At 46.4% G+C, this 25,915-nt stretch overlaps 1 protein-coding gene across 2 annotated transcripts in view; it reads left to right on the top strand.

The window, feature by feature from the left end:
* Positions 1–25,166, top strand: part of GLRX3 (glutaredoxin 3) — a 37,410-nt gene extending 12,244 nt beyond the window's left edge. For both annotated transcript variants that reach the window (XM_019644130.1, XM_019644131.1), the window contains exons 2-11: positions 1,122–1,230; positions 9,270–9,344; positions 10,185–10,386; positions 15,166–15,338; positions 15,574–15,635; positions 17,722–17,779; positions 19,186–19,238; positions 21,501–21,540; positions 21,630–21,722; positions 24,845–25,166. In XM_019644130.1, the coding sequence (XP_019499675.1) occupies positions 1,122–1,230; positions 9,270–9,344; positions 10,185–10,386; positions 15,166–15,338; positions 15,574–15,635; positions 17,722–17,779; positions 19,186–19,238; positions 21,501–21,540; positions 21,630–21,722; positions 24,845–24,895 (916 nt within the window). In that variant the 3' untranslated portion in view covers positions 24,896–25,166. The remainder of the gene's footprint in view (positions 1–1,121; positions 1,231–9,269; positions 9,345–10,184; positions 10,387–15,165; positions 15,339–15,573; positions 15,636–17,721; positions 17,780–19,185; positions 19,239–21,500; positions 21,541–21,629; positions 21,723–24,844) is intronic.
* Positions 25,167–25,915: the final 749 nt, after the last annotated feature.

Here is a 25,915-nt window from a genome sequence, read left to right as displayed (position 1 = left end):
GAGGGCAGTGTCACTGGCCCTCATGTGGGATCTGAACCGGGGCCCTCTGGCGTCCCAAGCCAGCTCTTAACCAACGCACCACTCGGCCGGCCCCACCAACAATTTTATTAATCCACTGTTGTGTCTGTCCATACTGTCAATTTTTACAAAGTCTTTTGTAGCATGATATAAAAGTATGTCTTTGTAAAAAAGCAGTTCCATTTTCTCCATGCTTTCTGCTTGCATGCTTTCATTTTCAACACTTTATTTCTGTTCCTACGGGCACGATTTTGCCTCTTCATCATAGTACCATGTTTAAAAAGGTAAACACTAACATTAATAGTAATCATACTTTTACATTCATTTTTCACAAACAATTGCCTCCACTGCAGAAATCTAGTCTCTACCTTTCCTAAGGGCTGAAAATATAGTGGATTTACTTGACTATTAGTTGAGATGGATGAATATTCAGAATCACTTCATATGAGTTAAGTGGTGACTCAAGAAATAGCATTAACTTGAAAATTCATGGAAAAGATTCTCAAGACCTTGCAAGTCCTTCTATTTCAGCCTGTATTTAAAAGAACAAAACTCTAGCAGTACAAAAAGCATTCGGGCAGTTCTCATAAGGGTTTTGTTTTGGTGATAGAATTTAATCTATATCAGTATTTGCTTGTTTCTAAAGCTACCTTAATTTTTTTTTTTAAAAGATTTTGGGGAATTGGGGGAGGGGAACAGCTTTGGGGAATCGGGGAAGGGGAATAGACAAGTTGCTGTCCTTTTGTTCTTTAGTGTAGTTGATATTATCATTGCGCTCTTCCCGGGTTAGGCAGATCGGTCACCCGCCATTAGACGGCGGCTCACTACATGTCACGCTGGCTGCTAGCCACAAACAGTAGCTCATGGCAGCCCACTGCAGCGGGGGCTGCAGCCTATGCAGGAGACTCACGGCAGCCCAGCTCCAGGTCAAGCTGTTGTTCACCGTCTTAGCTGTAGAGGGCGCAGTGTCACTGGCCCTCATGTGGGATCCGAACCGGGGCCCTGCTGCTCAGAGCTGGCACTCCCAAGCCAACTCCTAACCAACGCGCCACTTGGCTGGCCCCTACCTTAATTTTTAAAACCCGCATTTTATTGTCTTACAGGTCCCTTGTTGTCGTTCATTTCTGGGCACCATGGGCTCCACAGTGTGTGCAGATGAACGACGTCATGGCAGAGTTAGCCAAAGGACATCCCCAAGTTTCATTTGTGAAGGTACATCATATTCAATGTCATGTCTTTTGTGAGTTTATACAGGAACAGAGTGCTGTGAAATTCCATATATTTATAATTGGTGCTGGGCTCTGTTATTTTTTTGCAGTAGATTATTCATAAAAACCTTAAAATAGTCTTGCATTCCTGAAGTCCTGAGTACTGCAAGACCCACCACGCTTTTCCTAACGCATGCGTGGGGCAGGATGGCAACGGGGCAGTGTCTGAGCAAAGCAGATGGGATCATTCACTGACGATGACTGTGGTTTAATATAGGAAAATTATTAGCAAGGTGTGATGTGGAAAGTGATTAAGGTGTGTGAGGTGCGAGGAGCCGGGGAACAGGAAGGTGTTGCTGTCTGGGATCGGGCAGAACTACAGGAGAAACTGACAGTTTTTCTGACGTGTTCAGGAAGCAGAGGACAAAGGAAGGCAGACAGTCTCCCTTGCTTTGTGCTCCGTGACACATCCAGCCTTTTTGTTTCGCCCCATTGCACATGCGGTGTATTTCTGGTGCCTCCCTTGGTGGGACAGTAAGGGAGGTGGTCACCGGGCCTGCAGGTGAGGTCGCGTGTCAGTCAGGACTTCGGGCTGGCTTAGGCAGCAAGGCCAAATGGGGTTGAGAATCTTAGAAACGAATTATTGGGAAGGGAGGACACCCTGTATTCAAAGCATGAGTCCTTAGGATTTAAAACAAAAAAATCCAAAGCCTTATTTTTTTTTAAAGATTTTTATTGGGGAATTGGGGGAATGGGAACAGTGCTGGGGAATTGGGGGAAGGGGAACAGACAAGTTGCTGTCGTTTTGTTCTTCAGTCTAGTTGTGGAGGACGTTGCTTCACTGGCCCAAGTTGGCACCATTATTGTGCTCCTCCCGGGCGAGGCAGATCAGTCGCTGGCTTCTGGACGGCCGCTCACGCTGGCTACACATGGTAGCCCATGGCAACCCACTGCCACAGGAGCTGCAGCCTACACCGTCGCCGGTGACTCAGGGCAGCCCAGCTCCAGGTTGAGCTGTTGTTCAGCATCTTAGCTGTAGAGGGCAGTGTCACTGGCCCTCATATGTGGGATCCGAACCGGGGCCCTCTGGCGTCCCAAGCCAGTTCTTAACTATCGCGCCACTCGGCCGGCCCCCAAAGCCTTATTTTTTAAAACCAGAATTTATGAGTTCATGGGACATGTTGGCAAGTACACCTGTGTATGGGGTTAAAAATGGCAGCACAGTATTTGTCCGAATGACACCTTTTATGTAAACAGAAAACACAGAATTTGGACAGGCTAATTCATTTGTACTGTAGATACATAACTTTCAGACAGTTCCTGTGTAGATAAGTGTGCTTTGAATAGGTGTGCTTTGCACTTAGATGGCTCGGAAATCAAAACCATGTCAAAGCTGTGCGTTGAGAAGGCTTCGCCATCCTTCTCATCGGCCCTAATGTCCCACCCATAAGTAACCGCGTGTATTAATTTTGTATGAATCCTTCCAGTGTTTTTTTATGCAGACAGAGCGAGTGTGAATATAATGGTTAGCTTTTTAAAATTTAAGGACCTATTTAAAATTCCAATGAAATGTGTAATGTAAGCTTAGACTGTAACCCTAAAATGTCCCATATAAATAATAGAAGGGGACATTAAAACTGCATGTTTGGTCAGTGATAAAAGATAATGATTACAAGTGAAATGAATGATTAAACATTTCAATCATAAGATTAATCAAGATGATGGTAATTGTTGTAAGTCTGCTTTTATGTGTATAATGTTACTGGTTTGGGTAACGCATTGTTCTTAGCTGCCATCTGAATGATTTATTTAAAGTGCCTATAGAATTCCTTCTCACATTGGTACCAAACTTGGCAGTGAGACTTTTAAGTTGTTGAGTGCTTAAGTGTGTCAGCAAGCCAAGCTCGGGAAGCCCTTATCTGTGGACACCTGAACCACGCTGCACCTGCCCTTCCCGGAGGGTGACGGTGCAGATGCGTGCTTGTGCAGTCGTGGCGACTTGCCGGGCATTCACTCCATGGCGTGGCTTTTCTTTCACTAGACATGGTCCTGGGCAAAGATAGTTTGCGTGGCGTCCGTGAGGTAGGTGATTTAAAAGGCCACCAGCGGGCAGATGTGGAGACATATTTGTGAGGTTTGTTGGCATTTTCTAGTGAGAGAGGCTTTGTGGTCCATTTTAAAACAGCTTTCTTTTCCTTTTTTTTTTTTTTTTAGCTGGGGCTCAGCTAGAGCCCATGTGGGAATCGAACTGGCGACCCTGTTGCTTAGAGCTCACACTCTTGAGCAAGCTCTCAACTAACTGAGCCACTCAGCCGGCCCCAACAGCTTTCTTTTCCTAATGAGAACTTTCCGAAACTTCTGGGCTATGGAACTGATGTTTTACTACTTCTGTGACTTTTAATTTGATTTCTTAGTCTTTGTGTTTTAATGACTGCGATAGTTTGGCATTTTTGACTCGTGAAGTATAGAGATTAGTTCATTCTATGATTTAGATTTATGGAATCGTTAGTAGGGGATCTTAAACTTGATGTTTTTAATGGTTTGATGGTCAAGTTTTGTGACCTCAGCAATTTCTTGTTTTGTAGACGATGGTAAAATAATACCTGAGAAAAGTTAGCATATGTTTTGGGTCCATTAGTTGGTGCTCATTGGAACAGTTGCTGGACGGCAAGGTCTTGCATCACTGAATCTGAACCCTCCCGCCCCCCCCACCCCGTTTCCTGGCTGGTGACGTGCTGGTGAGGTGCACATGCTCCTTTAGGGCCACGTTGATGCCACGTGGTGTCACACTCACCTGCATCGACTGCTCATCTTGTCAGGTCCTGAGACTCTGGGTCCCACCCCGACGTTCTCACTTCCTGTGACTTAGAGGAGATACATGAATGGTTTCTATTGCTACAAGTCTCATGGAAACCTTATTTTTATTCAGAATAAAATTAAATAGTTAATTAAACTGTCAAGTGCCTTTGCTTTTCAAATTACGTCAAATCAGTTTGTTAGCACTAACTACAGTTAGTTATAGTCATTTGTTTGGTAGATAGAATCTTTCAGGTACAGTGTCCGGCAGAGGGGTGGGGAAACGCAAGAACAGTGCAAGGCTTCTTGGGTGATGGAAAAGTTGGGTACCGTTAGTCGTATTTGAGGTCCAGATGAAATCCATTTCATTTATTTTTTATAGGAGTGGCAATTTTTAAAGTTTTACATTTGATTTTATTAGTTTTACTTTTAAGATAAAAATTCCATGTATTTAAAGTATATAGCATGATGACTCAAATCAAACCATTTTGTCTAAAGCCGCTCCTCTGTACCCCTGCGGCTTTTTTTTGGCCTTTGAACTTAGTCTCTGCCATTGGTTGGACTATTAGTGAGGGACTATCTTGTATTTTTGTCGTTTTGTCCTTGAATTTCTGTTTTGATTGGCTTCTTCACTATGTGGTGGGGTGCTTGAGGTAGGAACCTTTACGTACCATTTGTTTTTAAATTGCTCTCCTTCGCACAGACGGCTCCCACCTGTCCCTGCCTGAGTACCCTGATCCTACTGGGCTGATTTACTCGTTTTACCACATGCTGCACTTTGGTCCAAAAATTCTCAGCGTCAGTCTTACCAGCTATCTATCTGGTTGGGGAGATTTCATACTATTGTATTTAATTTAGTATTAATCTTGTTTGTATTGTAGCTGTTATACTTGTGTTTTATGTCCATTGTAACTTCAGATATAAAGTCAAGGACACAGAATGAGTTATATATTTAAATTTTTATTTTTTGATTCTTTACAAAATAGAAATCTTTATAGTTTAATTTATTCTAAAATGTGCAACCGTCTTAAAGATATAGCTCACATTGTTTAATTTTAGAAGGTCTGTACAATCAGTGTAGGTAATTTCTGTAGTTTATACTGTTTAAATGTCTGTACAATTAGTGTGTAAGCAGACAGTGTAGGGCAATCTCCAGGTCCCCGACTGGCAACTAACTAGGTGCCAGCTAACTAGGTACCAGCTAACTAGGTGCCAACTAACTGGGTGCCAACTAACTAGATACCAGCTAACTAGGCATCAGCTAACTAGGTACCAGTTAACTAGGTGCCAACTAANTACCAGCTAACTAGGCATCAGCTAACTAGGTACCAGTTAACTAGGTGCCAACTAATTAGGTACCAGCTAACTGGGTACCAACTAACTAGGTACCAGCTAACTAGGTGCCAACTAGCTAGGTACCAGCTAACTGGGTGCCAACTAACTAGGTACCAGCTAACTAGGTGCACCTATTAGGTGCCAACTAACTGGGTTCCCACTAACTAGGTACCAGCTAACTAGGTGCCAGCTAACTAGGTGCCAACTAACTAGGTGCCAACTAACTAGGTACCAACTAGGTGCCAGCTAAGTAGGTGCCAACTAACTAGGTACCAACTAGGTGCCAGCTAAGTAGGTGCCAACTAACTAGGTACCAACTAGGTGCCAGCTAAGTAGGTGCCAGCCAACTAGCTGAATTCCTGTTCTTCAGTGTCAGAGAAAATGGACCACCTGATTTGCCATCATAGCACATGGAGGATTCACTTTTCTAGGAACTCTAAAAATGTCTTTCAGATAATTCTAGTAGAATTGTTAAATCTTAAAAACATCCTAGTTTTCATCTGTGCTGTCACCGTAATAAAAAATAACACAGTTAACATAGTTTATTAGCTGATACTGGGCTGTTTGGCAAAAGCCTTAAAAAAAGTTAGATCAAAAATATTAATTTAAATGTCTGCTTTGAAATGTATATTTGTCTGACGAAGAATATGATTTTGAAATCTTTTCCTTTTCCATCATGTCACAGGGTAGAGAAACCTGTGAGGTTGAACAGAATGTCCCTGAATGTAGGTTTAATCGTTCGCCCCTCCACTTGGTGCCTCAGTGCTGCCACTGGCGAGTGACCATTCCCACTCTTGGCTTGGAAGAGCGACCACCATTCATTCGTTCAGTGTTTACAAGACACTGATCTGCCGTGCGCTGTGCTAGCCCCTGGGCGCACAGAACAGAGAGGGTGTAGACAGTTATGGGCCGCTTGACAGCAAGGTAATTTCACATAGTAATTAGTGCTCCAGGAGAAATGAGTAGGCATGCTATGAGAGATGGGGACTTGGGTGGTGGGCTGCTCTGTTTCGGCTGGGCTGAAGGAGCTGAGAAATGGAGAGGAGCCGGTCATGGGGGGAGCTGGGGGAGCGCTCTTAGGCGGGATTAGCAGTGCAGCCTGTTGGAGGAGCAGCCAGCAGCCTGGGCTATGCAGCTATGTAGGGTTGGCCGGAGGAGACGGAAGAAGCCAGAGGGAGGGAGAGAAAAACATGGGAAGCCGAGTGAGGGTGTCCCCAGATGGGTGTGGCCATGCTTACTGAATGGCGCTGAAAGGTCGGTAAAACGAGTCACCACTGGACTTGTTAAAATGGTGACGTGACTGGAGCCAGATGGCCTCCGTCCACCACTCAGCAGTGCTGGAATGTTGACCAAACTGCCTAACCTTTTAAAGGTCCAGTTTCTTCTATAAGATGAGTGTAATGACAGCACCTGTTGTTGTGAGGATTAAATGAGCCAATACACGAAACATACATAGAACCTCGTCTGGCCTGAATGAAATCACAGCTTTGGCCATTGCTGTCATTGTGGTCTCTGACCCCTGGTAAATTGAAGTAGACTGTGGAGAGAGAATTCCCTGCCCCTGGCTTTGTCCTGTGCTGGTGACACCTCCCTGCCTCTGCTCACCCCTTCTCCACGGCACCTGCGTGGGAAGGGTCCAAGTTGGAGATTCAGGTACAGGAAGCACGTGGTTCCCACCAGCGGCGTTCTGTCTGTGGGGTTGTGTTCTGCAGGGCGCGTGCTGTTGGTCCTGAAGTCCTGTGTAGATCCTGTCTGTGACGTTGAATCTTTCTGATTGCTGTAGCAGGAAAGCTAACCATACTGTAGTTGAGCAGCATGGTTGTGTCGGCAGAACACCCTTGGGTTTGCCTCTTGGCCCGGCTACTTAACTGTGTGTCTGGACAAGTCCCCAGCCACCTGTGAGGGTGAGGTGATGACATGCCGCTTTCCTTCCTGGGTTGTAAGTAGACAAGCCGTGCTTATATACAGGGCCCGTCATGGCTTGTGGCACAGAGCAGGCTTTCCGGAAAAGGTCCCTACCCTTGACTGTTTTTGGTCTCTTCTGAACGCAGATCATTTAAAAATATTTATGTACTTATTTTCTATTTTCATATAACTCATGTTTTATATCCAGCAGGCATTTCAGTGCTGCAAAGGTTTTAGAAACTCAGGTGCCCTTGGCGTTCCGGGGATGGCTTTGCCTTTGATGGTACCCCTGGCCTGTGCCCAGGAGGGTGTGTCTGTCACCACCGCCTTTGTCTCCTTAAGATCCGGGCTTCCGGGATCCCGGGATCCCGTGGGGGAGGCATGTGTAGTGGTCCTCCTGCGTCAGCAGGGATGTTGAGAGGGTCATTTGCTTCCCACAGAGCTGTCTGTCAGGGACCCTCCTGAACACCAGCAGAGACATCAGCTTTTGAAAGCATGTAGGAATTGGCTTTTATGAGGCGGATGCTGCCTGCTTTGTTCTGGCTAAAGACCATATTATCCAGTTTCTACTTAATACTGCCCTTTTTGGGGGTTTGTATTACTTTCTGTTAGAATCCAGGAATACCAAAGGTGGAGATCCTAAGTGAGCCTAGCCCAGTGCCCAGCGTGTGGCGGGCACGCAATAGAAAGAAAACAATGAACTGCCTTTGTCGTCACCTCCTCTGCTCCTCTTTGGTCTGACTGCGGATTGTGTGGAAGGAAACAGCCCCAAAGTTTCTAACATTTAGAAAAAGTCTGTTCTAAATAGCTCTCTCCGGGTGCTTTTTGTCTTTGTTCTCTTTTCACTTTTATTGAACAGTTGATTTTGATTTAAAATGTATATAATTTTCACATAAATACATTTAAAAAGTGAAAATAATAAAAAATATTGTTTCAGAAGGATGTTCTATAAAAAAGGCACCCAAGAATATATGAGTTGGAAGATACAAACCAAAGACAAATGACGGTGCCTCCACTTATCTGCCAGGTTCATTTGGATAGATAGGCTGGATTGGTGAAAGCGCTAGATAAAAATGGTATTTCAAGCCCAGTGGAAATCTTTCAGTTGTGGAGACATACAGTAGATGTATTTAAACAACTTTTAACAATATAACTTATCAACAAATTGTATTTCCTATAGGTATAATGTGAATACAGATTTTTATTGGTTTTAAAAAGTTTATATTACATTGGCAGTCCTGTGAGAGAAAGATATAGTATATCTCAGTTTTTCTCAAAGTACACTGTTTATGAAGTCCTACATAAATAGTTTACAGTAATTGTGTTCTAATTATTTGGAAGTTGTGTCACTGAATATGTTTTAAGTCCATATATCAGGCATCACATCATTTCTTGTTGAGGGGAAATTACCAGGCAGAATGCAGCCATCCTTTGTAATGGGCATTCAAACGTGTGGATAGACCTGAAGCAGGTAACCGAGAAGGGACCTGTTTAGTGTCCAGCAGCCCTGCAGGAGTTAAAAGTAAATTTATCAGACATCGATACTTTATTGAAGAAACACTCCTTTTTGGTTCGTAATTTGCAGAAGGCTGCAACTGTCAGTCATGATGCACTGCCTCTCGAAATTAGTCAATAGAGCAAACGGCAAGAATTGCTGTGGGCAGAAAATAAGCACTGTAATCATGACATAACTGGGGTCAGTGATTTATGGATTTCAATATAGTAGTAGCTGCATATGATTGAAAATTTACTAGGTCACTAGTGCACCAAAAATTTTATTCACAGCCTGCAGGCATCTTTTGAAATGTGCAACAAAATAAAAACCTCTGAACCTGTTTTGACACTGCAGACTCAGTGGATGACATGCCAGCCCAGTGAGTCTCATTTAAATGGAAATGTGTCATAAACTTTTGTACCGTACTCTTGAAAAAACATCAACTGATTTGCATATGAAGTAGTGAAAAAAAGGACCTTTTTATAATCAAGTTTAAATTCTTTTCTTTTAAGTTGGAAGCAGAAGCTGTTCCTGAAGTATCTGAAAAATATGAAATTAGTTCTGTTCCCACCTTTCTGTTTTTCAAGGTAAGGATAAAAATGGCACAACAGATTCTTCATCCGTGCCGGGCTGTGGGTGTCTGTTCCGTTCCTTCCGCTTTCCCCTCATTCCTGGACATTGCGCGTCAGTTTTTCTGGCTTTGCCCTTTCTTCGGTAGTCTCTTTGTTTGCTTGCCCTGGGGGTGCTGGCAAAGTGACATGGACTGTGAATGCTCTGGAGCTTCTTGAGAAAAATCCAGATACATGCTGTACACCCCAAATGTTTCCTAGTTGGGGCAGACGTTGGTCGATAGGGCCTGCGTCTGGACGTAATGAAATATCTGGCTGGTTCTGGGTTGATTAATGACTCTTTTAGGAAGTGGTGCAAATCTGTGCTTCAGGGCACCTCTGCGTGTTACCACAGTTCCCCAAATCTGTCATTTATACTTAATAAAGGATTCATCCCAGCGAGGGTGGGGTGACCCTTTCTGTTTTAGATTAGACTCTGATCTGGCTTGAGTTTGAGATGTAAGGATGTTTACAGCCAGCCCGGTGAGTCTCATTTAAATGTAAATGTGTCCTAAACTTGTAACATACTCTTTAAAAACATCAACTATTTGAAGGGATTTGATATGTACTTGAAAATTTACAGGTGTTTTCCTGGTATGTTCCCAAAAAGGAAAGAAAAACCAAAACATTTATTTTTAAAATTGAGGTGCATTGCAGGCAATCGGTAGTCATATTTTTTAAAACTTCTCCAATAATAGTGTTGACCCCTTTAAAACCTGGCTAGAACTATGAATTTGGACTTGTTCCAGTTTCAGAGCCTAAAGTGTAGAGATGATGAAGGAATGTCACAAGTATTCTAAAGGAGGTTTTTGACTTTAGAATTCTCAGAAAATTGACCAATTAGATGGCGCACATGCTCCGGAGTTGACCAAAAAAGTCCAGCGGCACGCCTCCGTGGGCTCCTTCCCACCCAGCGGCAGCGAGCACCCTAAAGAAGACCTCAGCCTTCGCCTGAAGAAGCTGACGCACGCGGCCCCCTGCATGCTGTTCATGAAGGGGACCCCGCAGGAGCCTCGCTGTGGTAAGAAGCTGCTTTTAAGCTACGGGAACAGAAGGGTCGTTCCCCCCCCCCCCCCCCCCAGGCTCGGGCACAGCTGGGCTGCACCGTGCAGCTTAGGCTCGTGCTCAGACACCTGCAGCAAATCGGAACGGTTCCAGTTCCCAGGGCGTTATGTCATTGGTGATGTGAATTAGTTTGCACTATAGACTCAGAGAATGTGAACCGAAAGGCATCTTAGCAGTCGTCTAAGTCAAGGTCCTGGGTGTACACATAAGTACCCCCAGAGGTGCGAGGGCAGCTCGCTCAAGGTCACCTGGTGGCAGAGGCTGGACTAGGCTCTAGTTGCCATCTTGCTGGCTCCAGGAATGGGCTTTGCCTGATGAATTTTGCCGTTCACAGCCACCGGCTCTTTCTGGGCAGCCCCCTGCTCTTCACCTAGTCTGGATTCTGCAGTGTCCGTGCTGACAAGGTTTGACAGTGCCCCTCTGTCCGCCCTGGGCGCTTCTGCCTTCCCGTTGTCTCTCAGGGCTCACGACCATGTCACTTGCCCGTTGCTGTCATCGCCACCTTGTGGCTTCTGGTAATTTAAAGATTCCCAGCGCTGTGGGTTATAGTCACTCTGTTTTCTGCACCACATACATGCTTGCGATTTTGTCCTTAAGTAAGTTTTAGAGTTCTTTGAGCTCTCTGGGATTGGGTTTATGTTGTTTTCTTTTTACTGTGCCTCGTGCAACATTATTCTGCTGCATAATTGAGCGTTTAGTGCCTTTTGATGATGGTATTGAGAATCGAAGAGTATTTGTTTCAACTGCACAGGTGGCAGTAAAACTGAGTGTGCTGCTGAGAGGGTTACTGCCTGTCCAGTGTGACTTTATAAAAATAGCCAAGCTTCCAAAATAAATTTAATTGTAAATTCTTCCCTGGGTGGCTACCAAATCACATATTAAATTATGAAAAAGTCTCGTTTAAAAAATAAAGGTTTGTGGTGAATTCTACCGTAAAGAGATAAATGGTTCCTTTCTCTCTCCGTTCTACTTGGAAAACGTCCTTGTCAGTGTTTGCACTGCATGTCCGATGCCTGCTCTCGATGAATCGGAACTCTAGCTTAGTCTGCACTGGGGTTAACGGAGACCGTGGCACACAGCCTCTGTGTGGTGTGTGGTCTTGACTGGAGGTTGCAGCTGGTGTGTGGGCTGCCGTCAGGCCCGAAAGTCATTTCTGGTACTTGATGTGGTGACCTCGTAACAAGGACTTGTAAGGTCAGTGCATTCCTTCAGGTCACAAGCGCTCGGCTCTGGTCATGCCCAGGAAACCACAGGAAACCAATAGAACGTCCCCTTCTTTGGGATCAGAAAACACCCTCTGCAGCTTTTCTGAATGACGATCTAATGGAACGGGCAGGTGGTAAAACTGGCGCTTGGGGAAGGTACACCGAGGCACCGGAGAGGAGGGTGGCATACTGGAGTGCCGTGGGCTGGATGTCACGGCGGGTGTGCTGCGGTCCCCACTGCCCCCGCCCCCTGCCTGGTAATGGCAGGGGCAAGCCAGTTACTCTCCTCGTCCTTCATTCATGTCTCCTTGGTGGGCGGGGGAGGCGTTGCAGCCAGTCCTGGGGATCCTGTTCGGTTCAGATAAGTTAGAATTACTCTTAGAAACAATCATTTTCCTGCCCACCTTTTCCTTCATGAGACTGAATTTATGACGTATTTATAGCCATTTTTATATTACCTGTATGAGTGGCACTTAGAAGACTGTACAAATAACAAGTTATTTGTTATTAGAATAAAAAAGAAGCTTTAGAACATTTCAGGGAAATCTGAAAAACACGATATCATAGACATTTAGATAATAAAAGACATAATTAAGGAATTAAGAGATTTTTAGATGCATACGATTTAACAGTTTCATTCTGTACAAGTACTTATTTTATTCTTTATAATTTTTACAGCTACATTTTTAATAGGCTTTTCTGTTTCCCGATTTTGGTTTCTGTTATGTGTCTTTCTGTCACACGCAGTAACTAGATTCTTGTACAGGGTTGGTGTTCTCTCGTCAAATCCCTACTCAGGGATGAATCAGAAGGTGCGTCCATTGTGACGGGGCCTTCTCACGCCCCTCAGTGGCTGCTCCGATTTCCCTGGGCCCTTCTGGGCACACTGCTGCACACACTGGCTGTGTCTTTACAGGAATGCCGTGACGTTCACCCTCTTCCTCTCTCAGCCTGTTGAGTGGAAAATTGGTTTGCTCTTCTGTTGGCACGTTAGAGACGAGGCATTGCTTTGGCAAAGCAATGGCCATGGACTCCCTCGAGCTGGAGTGCTGGTACTTCTGTATTTTGCACAGAATTCACCACCGTCAGTGATACCCATTACCCTCTTCGGACTCCCTTTGTGGAGTAGAGCGAGGCTTGATTTTTGATTAGCTGGCCCCCACCTCACTTGGAGTTCATCAGAAAACATGAATGAGGGACATTCAGATTTCGCGTCAGGAAACCTTGGAAGCTGGCTGTTTCAGGATCTGCCCTGGAGTCTCCTTGGTCTCAGTCCAGCCCCCGCACATCTCACAGTGCTGTCTTCTTACCCTTTCCGTGGGCTCCACCTACAGAACCGTGTAGTGTGTTATGAGCCTGACATGTTGATAGGGCCTCAGTGGTCAGAGGATTAGACTGTCCTTATCCTGGGCTCCCAGGAGGACAGGAAGTAGAGGGCTCTCGTGTTTAGGAATATTGTAAAGAAGCGCTGAGATGTACATCTTCCTAAATAGAATGGCAAGTCCTCCAACATGAGGACTAATTAAGTTATTTGGGAATTCATGTATCTATTTCTGTTAACAAAGCTTTGAGCAAAGCAAAAGGTGTTTGAACCACAGCGCAGAAATTTCTCCCTCAGTGAGGGGTCGTCTAACTGGGCTTCACTTTTTAAATCCGACAAAAATGTTGCCGGTTCAGGGGTATTCTTTGGGGTTTCGTTGTTGTGAGACAGTGATGAAATGTGGCAGGTGGGCCTCTTATTCATGTCTTCTGGAGTGACTCCTACAGAGTCACTGTGGATCGAAACAGTGGCTCTGTGGCAATTAGACGTGGTTTTTCTACTTTTCAGTATTTTTATTGCATGCATGCGTGCATTTTTCTTTAGAAAAGTGTGTGCAAATATTTTGTTATTAGAATAAAGCCTTCTTACTGTTTTATCCGTAAGCATAACATTTGCAGTCTGCCACTTTAACCCTTAAAAATGAAACACCACCAATCAATCTTTCTAGTCTGCATGTAATTGCCTAAAGCTAAAAGAAAGCTTTTTCTCAGCCAGTTACAGTAGAAATGAGTTAATATATTGGCAACAGCATAACCATCAGCAATCAGCCCTTAGCTGTTTACTAATGAACTCCCAGATGAATGAAAAAATTTCAGAATCAGTGTTTTACTTCAGGCTGTACATGAACTTAACACTTCAGTTGTAGGAAAAGCAACTTACGTGCTAGACAAATAAATACCGGTGCTTCATCTTGGTAAACTGCACATCTGGAAGGTGTCAGGAGCTCAGTAACAGATCCAGGTTTCAATAGTGAAAGCACTTTTGCAGGACATCAGGTAATGCCTCTCCTTGAAATTAGTCTTATCCTGAATTTTATGATGCGATTTTTATTTACAAATAATTGCTGATGCTGGTAAATCTTATAGAAATTTTGAATCTGAAGAACAGGTTATTTTTCAGTGACTTAGAACTGTGTCTGAAAAGAAGAATTATGGAACATGAAAGAGCAGAGTGGTATAAAGTATTGAAAAACAATTGGGAAGAATTAGCTTGTGGAAAGAAAAATATCCTCTTTTCAGACAAGACATAGATTTATAAGAGACTGTTATTCACACCCTTACTCTTCAATACTAATGTCATAATAAGATGATGATGTCAAAAAAGTCCAGAACAAAAATGTGTCACAAAAGCATAATAAAATCATGGAACTTAAGATTGTCACTACAGTGTAGTAAAAAACATCACATAACGTGCTTTGGGGAATGTAAATAGTTTTTAAAAAGAGAGTGTCACGTTATGACACCAGATGAGAAAGAACAGCATCAGTTTATTGACAGTTCATATATAACAACAGAGAAGACAGCCCTGAAACTCAGTGTGCTCTAAAATACCCATTTTAGACTGACAGAGATACATTCCTTCTTGACTTCTAATGTATTCCATTTAGAGATGGTGGAGACTGAGAACGGCTGAAATGGATACGCAGGAAGTAGTAACAGGGCAGGAGGAACCAAACAATTGGGTTTCCAGTATGGTCAAGTCGTAGTTAAAATAACTATTGTAGAGTTTTCTCCTCCACCTGGTGTTCGCTCTCACAGATTTACAAAACAGCAGAGCTGGGAGGGACTGTCCAGGGGTCCAGGCCTGTCCCCTGAGGAAGGGGCACCTGCCCAGGGCTTCCCTGGGTGTCCCCTTGGCCAGGCGCCGGGCTTGCGATCTCTGCTTTTTGGCCAGTACTGTTTATCCTACACCAGAAAATGTGCCTAGTATTGAAGAGGAACTTTGATAAACACACACACACACACAGGTTTTTGTTTTGTTTTTTAACTCACAAATATGTTAAAAAGTTAAGCCATACCTGGACATGTGGTATGTGGGTCTGGGCCTGATGACGGGTTCTTAGGACTTGTTTTCTCTTTACATGCCATTCAGTGCTGATTAAATCACTGGGAAAACAGACAGGTCAATAGATAATACCTCCTCTGAATTAACTTGAACTTGCATGTACGTGACAGATACTAAGTTCCTTGTTTCCTTTTTCTGTATGCAGGTTTCAGCAAGCAGATGGTGGAAATTCTTAACAAACACAATATTCAGTTTAGCAGTTTTGACATCTTCTCAGATGAAGAAGTTCGTCAGGGCCTCAAAACCTATTCCAACTGGCCCACCTACCCCCAGCTCTACGTGTCTGGAGAGCTCATAGGAGGACTTGATATAATTAAGGTTAGAACTGAGCTATCTGTACCTTGTAGAGTTTTTGTTTAGAGCACACTTTTATAAGTGCTGTAATAAATCTATATATGTTTCTTACGAATCTCTACATTTACCAATATGAATCTGGGATATATGCAGAGTATTTCTGATGAGAGGACTGACTAATATTCTGTATTACATTATGACCGAGGAGATTTACATTCACATAAATGTTTCCTAAAACTTTCATGTGTATTTATTTCAGGAGCTTGAAGCATCTAAAGAACTAGATACAATTTGCCCCAAAGCTCCCAAATTAGAGGAAAGGTAAGTGTTTTAAAAGTTTCCAATACTCTGTCATTCATTATTTTAAAAAAAATTTTAATTCTCAGTTTTTGCTTTGCCTTTCTATATAGAAATCAGAGATTTGTTTTGCTCTGCCAGGGTCCTAATTGAGTTGTTCTCAGTCAAGCTAGTCATGCAAATTTGGGAAGGTCTAATTCGGACTGGGAAAAGTTTTGCATTCATTTAATGCAAGTGGAGAATGTTTGTTTTTAGAGAAGTGTCATTGTCACAGGGGCCGACCAAGTTTTAGTTCTCTACACTTTGGAGCCAGGATCCAGCTGTCGTGCTGTTCAGGTGCTGGTACCGGCTACTGCTCATGGCATAGACCTGGGTTACGCGCGCGAGTCCTGCTGCTGTCAGTGTCCCATCGGGGCGCCATGACAGTGTCGAGTGTGAAAAGCAGATGCTGTCTGGGGTTCATTGTGCACACTGCTGCTCTAAACTGTGATCATGTAAAATTCAAGGAGGTTTGGAAGCTGTGAAGTCGTTGTTCTTGTTTTATGAAGGATCTCAGTTAGCTTTTAGAGATCTTACCTCGTAGGAAGTTTGGACTTTGGCCCGTAGGATACTTACAGGGATTTTTATTGTAATGAATATGAGTTAATGCAGAGGTTTAAAAGGAATTTATTTTGAAGTACAGCAGTGTATCAGCTGTTCATTGCTGGGGCTTGAGTGTGTGAGGCGGAGCTTGCCCTGGTGGCTGTCTTGCCATTTAAGGCTCTGAGAATTTCTGCAAGTGTTTACTATAAACACCTGGTTCACCTGCCCTTGATTACTACAGGGGTCCTCAGCAGTAGCATCCCACATGTGTCAGGTCGACCCGTGAGTGCCACAGCCCCCCACATGATTCCCAGCCTCTCCGGCCTCCCTGATAGGAAGGGGGTGCTGCCCGCCCCTTTGTGCCTTGGGGTCCCCTGTTGTGTCCCCACAGGAAGCTCCGCGCGGGAGCCGGCCTGCCGTGCCCTCTGTCTGTGTCCTTGCTTTCCCTTTGTTTTGCGCTCTGTCCACTGCATTTGCTCTTGTGTGTGTCCCGTGTCTGGTCCTCGTGTGCTGCCGCCGTGCCTCCTGTGGCTTCACACACCAAAGGATGACCAGCCAGAATGACGCAGAAAGTAAACTGCAGTGTATTCTGAGCGATTGTTTAAAGGGCTCCTAGTAAGCAGTGTCTGTGGGTGGGACGAGGGGCCTGTCCTGGTCCCCTGGGTCAGGTAGGCAGGTTAGTGGGTGAGTGATTGGGCCCAGCATCGTGTTCTTTATTTCTTGCTGGTTTTCTGAGAATCAGCTCATTGTACTGGATTCACAGTGTGTCTGTGTGTGTGTGAGAGAGAGAGAGAGAGAGAGAGAGAGCGCCAGCTCTGCACGGTTTGCGGTTTCGCTTGTGATGACTTTGTTCTGTGAGGAGATTTTGAGTCACGGATGACCCAGAGCACCGGGAAGGAGAAGAACACAGTGATGGGACCGCCATGGGGCTGCGCGGTTCCTTGGCGCCCCTTGTCCCCACGCAGACTGTCCCTGAGGTCTGTTATAGACTCGGGGCTAATAGAAGGGTGGTGAAAACCCCTGGCAGCAAGTTAGGGCCTGGTGTTTGAAAGACTGTGAAGTAGTGAATGTGAAGTCCAGATGAGAGCATTTCTGGGCAAACCCCCCCCCCCCAGGTGTGGCCTTGTGAGCTCAGAGTGCCAAGTGCGGCGCCAACACAGCCCCTGAGGAAAAGGGAACACGGGGTGGGGCTCTGCAGGTTCCGGGTGGGCTCCCTGTACAGGCCCCTGACTGAACAATTCCTTATTGAGTTGGTTATTATTATCTTTTTAGTACTGTGATTTGATGGGCTTAAATTGCAACTTGAAGGAACATTTGTTGCTTTAAAAAGCCATCTTGTGTTTTACAGTGGCTCAGGGAGGGAGGGAGATAAGGAAAGTGTCAGTGCCTTTGCTTGTTCAGTGCCACTCAGAGCTGTGAACTGTCATCCTGCTGTCCCTGGAACACGTTTGCATGGGGCTCCTGAAGCGGACCTAAGTGGTGTTTAATAATTGCGCTGAGCCATTTTATGTCACTTCTCTCTCCTTAGGCTCAAAGTACTGACAAATAAAGCCTCTGTGATGCTCTTTATGAAAGGAAACAAACAGGTAAAGAACTCAAAAATGGTTTTATTTGTAATTTCTTTCGATGTTAACATCTGCACCAAGGGGACACTTCAGCCTTTTTACTAGCTGCAGCTGCTGAAGCCTCAGTGGTTTCAGGAAGTCCTCCGGGCCTGAACTGGTGCTCATGGAGATCGAACAGGAATCCCCATGGTGCGTTGCTTTCTGCTGCCAGCGTGGTCAGCACTGTGCCCAGCGTCCCGCTCTGTGCGCTGTGTCACCGTTTGAGGCTGTCCACGGACTTGCAGTGTGCGGTTCGGCCACTGGACTTCCCGGGTACAGGGAACCTCCGAGCTCCCATCCGAAGTGTCCCTGGTGGAGAGAGAACCCTGGCTGCCTTGTGTGTGCTCAGTACTTGTTTGAGTGAAACAGTTGGGCAGTTTATTTCCTTGTATGTGACCGTGTATTCCTGCTGTTCTAAAAAGAGAGCTCCTAGTCTTCATCCAGTTCTCAAAGGGTCTGCCCCTAACTGGGTAAGAACCACTGATACACCTGACTCCCCTCTAGATCCGGTTCCGTCTGGGTCCTTCCTCTGACGTCCTGGCACTTAATCCCTTTTTGTAGTGGGACGGTTCTTGTCGCTTGTTGACTTACCTTCACAGAGCCCCACGTTCCCCTTTTGTGAACAGACGGCGTGCTACTGAGAACGAGGTTGCGATAACTCGTGGGAAAGTTAATATAACTAATGTAATGAAACCAATTAGTTTCCATAACGAATTAGCTAATAAACTGTTATAATGAAAGCAATATAACCAGGAAAATGGTAATATAAATTCCAACGTGTGCTCACTGGATAAGGACCTAGATTCTTTGAGTAGTTCACTGTATTTATTAAAACAAAATGGAGGAAGTTAATAATTCCCACTAGTGGAACAGTCATCTTTCTTTTTTTGTTCTTGGCGATTATTTTTATTCTCAACATTTTTTTCTGGAAGCCCAGAAAGTATTTGTACATCTTGGGAACAGAATTATTAGCGCTGTTAAGATGCTTATGTGGTGCCAAATCTTTTCTGCAGGATTGATGGGATTTGGGATCTTGTGTCATGAAAAAAAGTGTAAGATTTCCAGAATCTCAAAAAAGTTTGATGCTCTGTAAAGTAAAGATAAAGTTACATTTATCTTTCATATAATGGACCAGGGAGGTGATGATGAGAATCACCAGCAAAAGGCTGAGCTGGGTGAGATCTTGGTGTGAGGGAAACAGAGTTGGGGCGCATCCAGCGTGGACGCTGGCTCCTTGACCACAGAGGCCAGAGGCTCAGGGGGCCTCCTGCAGCCTCATCATCTTGGGGGCGCGGCACTAATGTCAGCTGCCGTCCGCGTGATGAAGCCACGCCAGTGGGCCGTGTGGAAAATGCAACCCACCTTAAAATTTGTTTTTCTAAATTTAGGAAGCTAAGTGTGGATTCAGCAAACAAATTTTGGAAATACTAAATAGTACTGGGTGAGTAAACCTTGTTTTCAAATGGTGTATTTTAAGAAATTCCCACTTTTCAATTCTGCCACTGATGGTTTTCAGTTGTGATGTCTATATCCATTCATATGTTTTATTTTTTGTTGTCATGTTTTGTGACTGCTTTAACTTGGATTACAATAGAATTGGATTACAACAGGCCAGCGCCAGCCTGTTGGTAACAAAGGACGTTCTCAGGCAACAGTAGCAAACTATTTGTCTGCGTTCCCAGAGGAAAGGCAATACCTGAGCTCTCACCAGGCGTTTTAGAGAACGTGTACTGTAGGTTTTAATTTTCTTCAAAAACAGTTCTAGCTTCTAAACAGCTCACAGAGCTGATAGGAACACATTACAGCCTGTTACCTGGATCTGAGCAGTGGGGCAGGTGGAATGGTGGTATGAAGTTACAGGGAAGTTAACCTCCGCGGGATGTGGACTCTCGGGCAGAGCTGAAAGTACTCAGTTGAGCAGCCCGGCTTGAAATACAACCTTAGGTACATAAACAGAAAAACGATTGGTTTCCGCAAGTGACGGTGACATTTTACAGAGGAGCATCTAGTTAGCCTGTTGTCCTGTGGCGTCCAGCCTGCCCCTCCTTCACCCAACCCGAGGGCGGCGGAGAGGCTGGCTGGGTTTTGGTCATCACCCTTACGGCCCCCTTCCCGTCTTCCTTCTGCCACAGCGCCACGCTCTGTTCACCTCTCCCCGGCTTCAGCGCGCCCCCTTGGGGCGCAGGCCGTGACAACACTGGGCCTGTCTCAGCGTGTGGACTCGGGGAAGTCTCCCTGCCTTGGCTTTCTGTCCCATATCTGTCTAACCCAGATTGATTGAAGTACTGGTAGTCCCAGAGCAGGGGCCGCCTTTGGGGGAGAACGCCCATCCAGCTCTAGACTTGGTAACCACGACCGATCGCCCTGCGGCCAGCGAGGCCAGGGGGCCTCTGTGGCTCTCAACCCTCCGTCGGGCGCAACTGATCTCAGCTTCATCACACACGGACGCCGCTCTGAAATACGTCTTCACTAAGTCACAGTCACGCCTGGCTATCGGTTACGGTAGAGGGGGGCGACACGGAAGCGATGAGTCACGATACTTAACTGTTAGACATTTGAGAATTTGTGTGCAGTGAATCTGTGAGATCAGTTGTGCCCGATGAAGGGTTAACAGACCAGGATGGTGCTGGGAGTCCTAGCACGTGGAGAAAACCCCTGGCTTTTTATTCCTCCTCTATTCTTGCACTCACCTTTTCCGTGCTAGCCCACATCCCCATGCTGGGGGGGGCTGAGTCCCAGGCGTAGATCGAGGTGTGAAAGGTGCCCTTTCCAGAGCACTTTTAGGAGTCCTATTGGCGATTAGGACGCCATGTAGCTACGTACACTCGGGCCCAGCACTTCCTAGATCCCTCCCAGCTGGTCCAGTGGCTCATTATTTTTATTACACTGTTTCTAGTAAGAGGTCTGCCTCCTTTAGTTCAACTTGAAGGGAGACTTAGTTGTGCTGGGCATTTTTTATTTAAATCCCGTTTTGCTCTTTCAAACAGTCCCTTTTTTGGTAGTGCTGCTGATTTATCCTGTCTTATTTTTTTCGCTGTTTCTGCACATGGACAGGTTTCCCTCTGCAGGTGGTTTTGGTTTTTGTCTGTGGCATTTCCTTGGCCAGCGTTTGGAAGTGCAGCTCGTCTCCTGCGGGGGCTCGGCCTACATGCCCGCCGACTTCCTGACCACCTCAGAGGGAAATCCTTCTGGGTGGATGTGGCTGGAGGGCCGCACAGCGATTTCTCATGCGTTCATACAAGCAGAGCTCATGAACAGCATAAAGCAAGCGCTGTCTCTGGCGTTCTGCACATGGAAAGCGGCGTGCGAGTTCTGGGATGTGTACTTCGTGTGGGAGGCAGACCTCCATGGGGCGGCGGGCGCTGCCGTGCTGCCCCTGGCTGGTGAGCCCCCAGCCGGTGCTCCAGCCTCCGGCCGTGGCCTGCGGAGCCGATACATTATCTCACCTTAAGAAAAAGAGTGCTGGCCCTTGTCTAACCTAATAGTGCCCAGAGTAAAATTCACATCAATTTGTATCTTGGGACAACTTATTCTGTGTAGTACCTGGCAGATTTCAGAAGTAAAACTATTTCCATTTTTCCACAGTAATTTTTATTAGCAACAGAATGGTTTACTTTTCTTGACTTTTTAAAACACAAAAATAGGTTTTACGATTTTGGTTGCAAACTATATTTCCTGTTAAAACGTTTTCTCTTTTTTGTAGTGTTGAATATGAGACATTTGATATATTGGAGGATGAAGAAGTAAGTTCTGTGTTTTAGGCCCTTCCTGTCTTACTTTCAATCCCTGGAGCCTGTCGGAAGGTTTCAGAGGGTCCCTCCTGTTTCCATAGGTTCGGCAAGGATTAAAAACGTTCTCCAACTGGCCAACGTACCCCCAGCTGTATGTGAAAGGAGAGCTTGTTGGAGGGCTGGACATTGTTAAGGTAAGGTCGGGCGGGGCTCCTCGGTCTCCCGAAGAGCTGAGAGCTTCGGCGTGTGTGGAGATGGTCGTCCACTGTGGACGGAAACTCGGGGTGTCCTAGGCGCCTTTGTTTTCTGGCCTCATCCCGTCGTTTCTAGACCGGTATTACCGGTTCTACCGCCATCCTGTCTTGTCCTTCTCACTGTCGCTGCTCTGACCTCTCACCTGAGCTTGTCGTCCCCCATTGTGGGGCCTCCTGACGCTCTGAGTCCCCTTCCGAGCCTCCTGCAGCTCCTGAGGGACTGCCGGCTCCTCCCAGCTCTGCAGCGCGGTGTTCAGAGAAGCGGGTTATTCCAAGCTCCAGGTTTGATTCTCTCCCACTGTATTAAAGCCGGTAGAGCTTTCGCGTATGTTTTCAGCTTTTCTTCGCCCTGTGTCCTCTGCTTTGGACGGTCTTGCGTATTCCACAGCTAATCTGTTTTCTGTATCCTTCAAGGCCCCCCTTGTCTGTGACTCATGTAGATTCTTCCAGCCAGAAACGCCTGTTTGGCTCCTGCTTCTGAAGTTCTCCGTCCCGCCATACTTTTATTATTATGAGTACTGTTTTCTCGTGTCATTCATTTGGCCTCACTCACATGCTCTCGGGTGATGGAGTGAAGGGCGCCGGGCCCTGGGCAGGAGGCCTGAGTCCCGGTGCTGGCCTGGCCCTCCCGGCTGTGCCAAAGCGTCCCGAGGCCACGGAGTACAGTTTCCTGACAGGAAATGCAGGATTGCGTTGGGTCATAGCCAAGCGCCCTTTTGGTTCTCAGATGCTAGAGCATTGGTCAGCTCTGTCAGATTGTAAGCATGGTTCAAGAGGACTCTGTTTCTTTATGCGTCTTCAATGATTAATTTCCTTCCTTGGTTTGCTTTGAGCAAACTCTTTGAATTTTAATTGGGCATGACTTGTCTTCTCACATGTAAAGTCTCGAATTGAGGGCACCCCCATGTGACCGCACCAGAGCTGTCTGGTGAGCTCCAGCCCCCAGAGGGAAGCTGAGCTTTCCTCCCCCCCCACCCCACCGCACCCCCGGGCTGTGCCATGGTGTTGGAGGAGCGCGGCAGTGGGGGGGTGTGGGAGGCCCAGAGTGGGGGTGCGTGATGCTGGGGAAGCACAGGCCTCCGCGAGGGGCGGCTGGCGGAGCTGCTCCTGCCCGGCCGTCCTCTGCCGCGCCGCCGAGAGGGCGTCCTGCAGCCGCATGCCCGCCTTGGTGAGTGGGCAGACGGCTCTGCGGGCAGCCGTTTCCAGTTTTGTTGTCGAGCAGAAGGTTCGCTCTCGCACTTGGACGTGAAGGGACTCAGGCCCACCTGAGCGGTGTCAGCACTGGGGTCGGGCAGGGTTTGTAGACGCAGGCTTTGGGGTGCAGAGGCTGCGGGTCCTGCGTTCTCGCCGTGAAGGTGCACGCTGCTGGCCCCAGTGGGAGGGCCCACGTTGGAAGCCAGCCAGGGAGGCCTTGTTCCTGGCGGGAAAAAAGGCTTCACTTAGAAGCTTTTGAACAGCCCTGAAGCAACAAAAATAGGCCTGCATTTATTTTTCTATATGTACGTGTGTGCGCACACGTGTATATAACTTCTGTAAGACGCAAACAGCCTTCAAACCCCAAATACGCTTGAGCCCGTTCTTGTCTGAGTGTTTTGATAGCCTGTACCGTAGCCCTGGGTAACTCTTGGGAAGATACAGTCGGTAAGTCGCATTGAATCCTACAGCTGAGCTGTGTGGGCAGCTTCTCTGTAGGTGTGTAACGGTGTTCTGTGACACTGATGTGCAGCTGCTGAGAGCAGATGCGCTTGGACATGCGTGGTCCTGTTAAGCTTTCTCTTGGAGAAGGTAGGTGGGACTAGCTGCTCAGTCTGCCATCTTGGTCTGGTTCTTGCAGAGTGCAGTGGTTTATCTTTAGTTCCGTGAGAACAGCCTTTGGCTTTCAGACGGGCCTGTCCAGCTGGTCTGCAGGAGCTCCGAGGGCAGGTTGTGTGGAATGGGTGGCTGGGTAGATGGGTTACTCAGCAGCTTAGCGGTTCAGTCGCATGTCCTGAGAAGAATGGCTACTAACTGGTGTGCACTCAGGGAGCCTCTCTCCCCTCTAGAGTGGACAGCTCCCTACCTACCGCCTGGCGCTTGGCTTCCAAACAGCCTGGAGTCAGACTGTGGCCCTGTAGGCTGCTGGTGGCTGTTGACAGCAGCGATGATGACACACACCCTGCCCGAAGGACGCGCCCCGTGCCAGGCACCCCGCCGAGCCCTCCCGCAGCCCTGTCCTCGGCAGAGGAGGGCACACGTGGAGAAGGGGGTGACTGCTGGCCGTGTCACAGCCAGCCGCCTGCGAGGCCGTGTTCCCCCGGAGGCCTTGGCCTCAGTGCAGCGGGCTCTCTGCTTGGCACGGGTGTGGGCAGTCTCCAGACAGCAGGGGGCTGCCCGAGTCTGTGTGTCAGGATCGCGCCCACTTGAGAGGAGCTTGAGTGGTGCACTGACTGCTGTGTGTGCTGCTTAGTGACGCCCTGACGTGTTACAGCCGATTGAAGGTTCACGTTCAACCAGAGAACCTTCCCTACCTTTTTGTCATGTCTGAACCTTGATGCTGTATTTCAAATTTTAATTCTGAGATAGACACAGAAAGTTTCCGGATTAGCACGTCTTTTTAATGGTTTCTGGCCTTCACATTTGTATTGACGCAGTAGGTAGTTCTGCTGCTTTTCCAGGTGGGGTTGAAATAGTGACGTGTGTCACTCCCTGTGGGGGCAGCAGGTGTCACGTGCACTGTGTTTGAGTGGACGTTAACATCACATCACTTTTTTCTCCAATCAGAGGTTCTTTCCTCTTTATGACTGTTGTTTTAATGGGAGGCTTCCCTGTTTTGCTCAGATTCCTATACTTGTTAACACTAAACAACCTGTTGGTTTTAGATACCTTTTGACTTTAATTTTGTAATCTGATTGGTTTTATGACATAATATTTTAGTATGAGTGTGTTGGTAGGACTGGAGTTTTAATGCAATAAGGTGTTTCCTTTGGTTCTCTGAGACAGATGCAGTCTGTACTTGTTTCGATGTTTTCATTTTTTATATATATTCTTACACATGCTGTTACTGTTTTCTTTTTTCTTTTTAGGAACTAAAAGAAAATGGTGAATTGCTGCCTATGCTGAAAGGGGAAAACTAATAAATGTTAACCTTGGTGCCCAATTATTGCAAGAAACCTTTCATCACAGCAGAGCAGTTCATGCGTTAGTCATCAGAAATGGACTAGGAGAAGAACAATGCATCTTCCCCGTTTTCGCTTTGTGTATTCCACAAGGTTGTGCTAAATGAATATATGTTACATTTTTTTCCACCAAAAATAGAATACAATAAACATGTTCAAATTAATTAAAAATAATTGTGTAATAAATGTGCCTCTTTACAGTGATGTTAAACATACCGTTACCGTAATTCACCCACTTTGGGTCTCCTTTCGTAAGACTGTGGGTTTCTTGTAGCAGTTAAGGAAATGGTCTTCAGAAAACAGAGCCGGAGTGACAGAGTCTGATCCACACTATGTAGATCAGCTCACAGACCAAGCCAACGGCTCCCCTCGCTGGCCAGACGCCTCCTTACAGCTTGGAGAAATGCAAGTGAACGTCTTTTCCTTTCCTGATGGCGGTGCCGAGCTTGGCGCTGGTGAGAGCAGAGGCGCCGTGGGCACACTGGGACTCGCTTCTGAAAGCACAGTCGTGTGTCACCCGGGAACAGCTAGGAGGGAGTGATTCTCGCTGAGTATGTCACAGCAGGCGCTTTCTTCATCACGGAGAAGAATGCATCGTCAGCCTGTGTGAGCATCACAACTACTTCAGTCGCTGTGTGGGCAGTTGACTTTGCCCCGAGGTGGATGACATCCTGAGGTCCGCGAACATTTCCTCAGCAGTTTTGACGCTGAGTCTAGCCTATTTCAGAAACGGTTGCTCCATCAGCGCCTGTCACTCATGCCGTTAACAGGTGGCCGAATTCACTTCACGGTTCTGATTTTTGGGGCATCTGTGGCTCGTGTTATGGTCATTAAGTTTTCCCGCCTATTGATCAGGCGGTCAGGGCCCCACAAAACCTGGTCGTCAGGAAAGGGGCGCGAGCCTGCATTTAGACAGGAGAGACGGGGCGTGCGTGCAGTGCCAGTGAAGGGAAGCCCTTCATCGGGGCTGGTGTCCTG

Source organism: Hipposideros armiger, unplaced genomic scaffold (genome assembly GCF_001890085.2).
Source record: "Hipposideros armiger isolate ML-2016 unplaced genomic scaffold, ASM189008v1 scaffold_85, whole genome shotgun sequence".
In the NCBI taxonomy this organism is placed as follows: Eukaryota; Metazoa; Chordata; class Mammalia; order Chiroptera; family Hipposideridae; genus Hipposideros; species Hipposideros armiger.
Note: the sequence above shows the minus strand (reverse complement) of the source record. Positions and strands in the feature narration are given on the sequence as shown.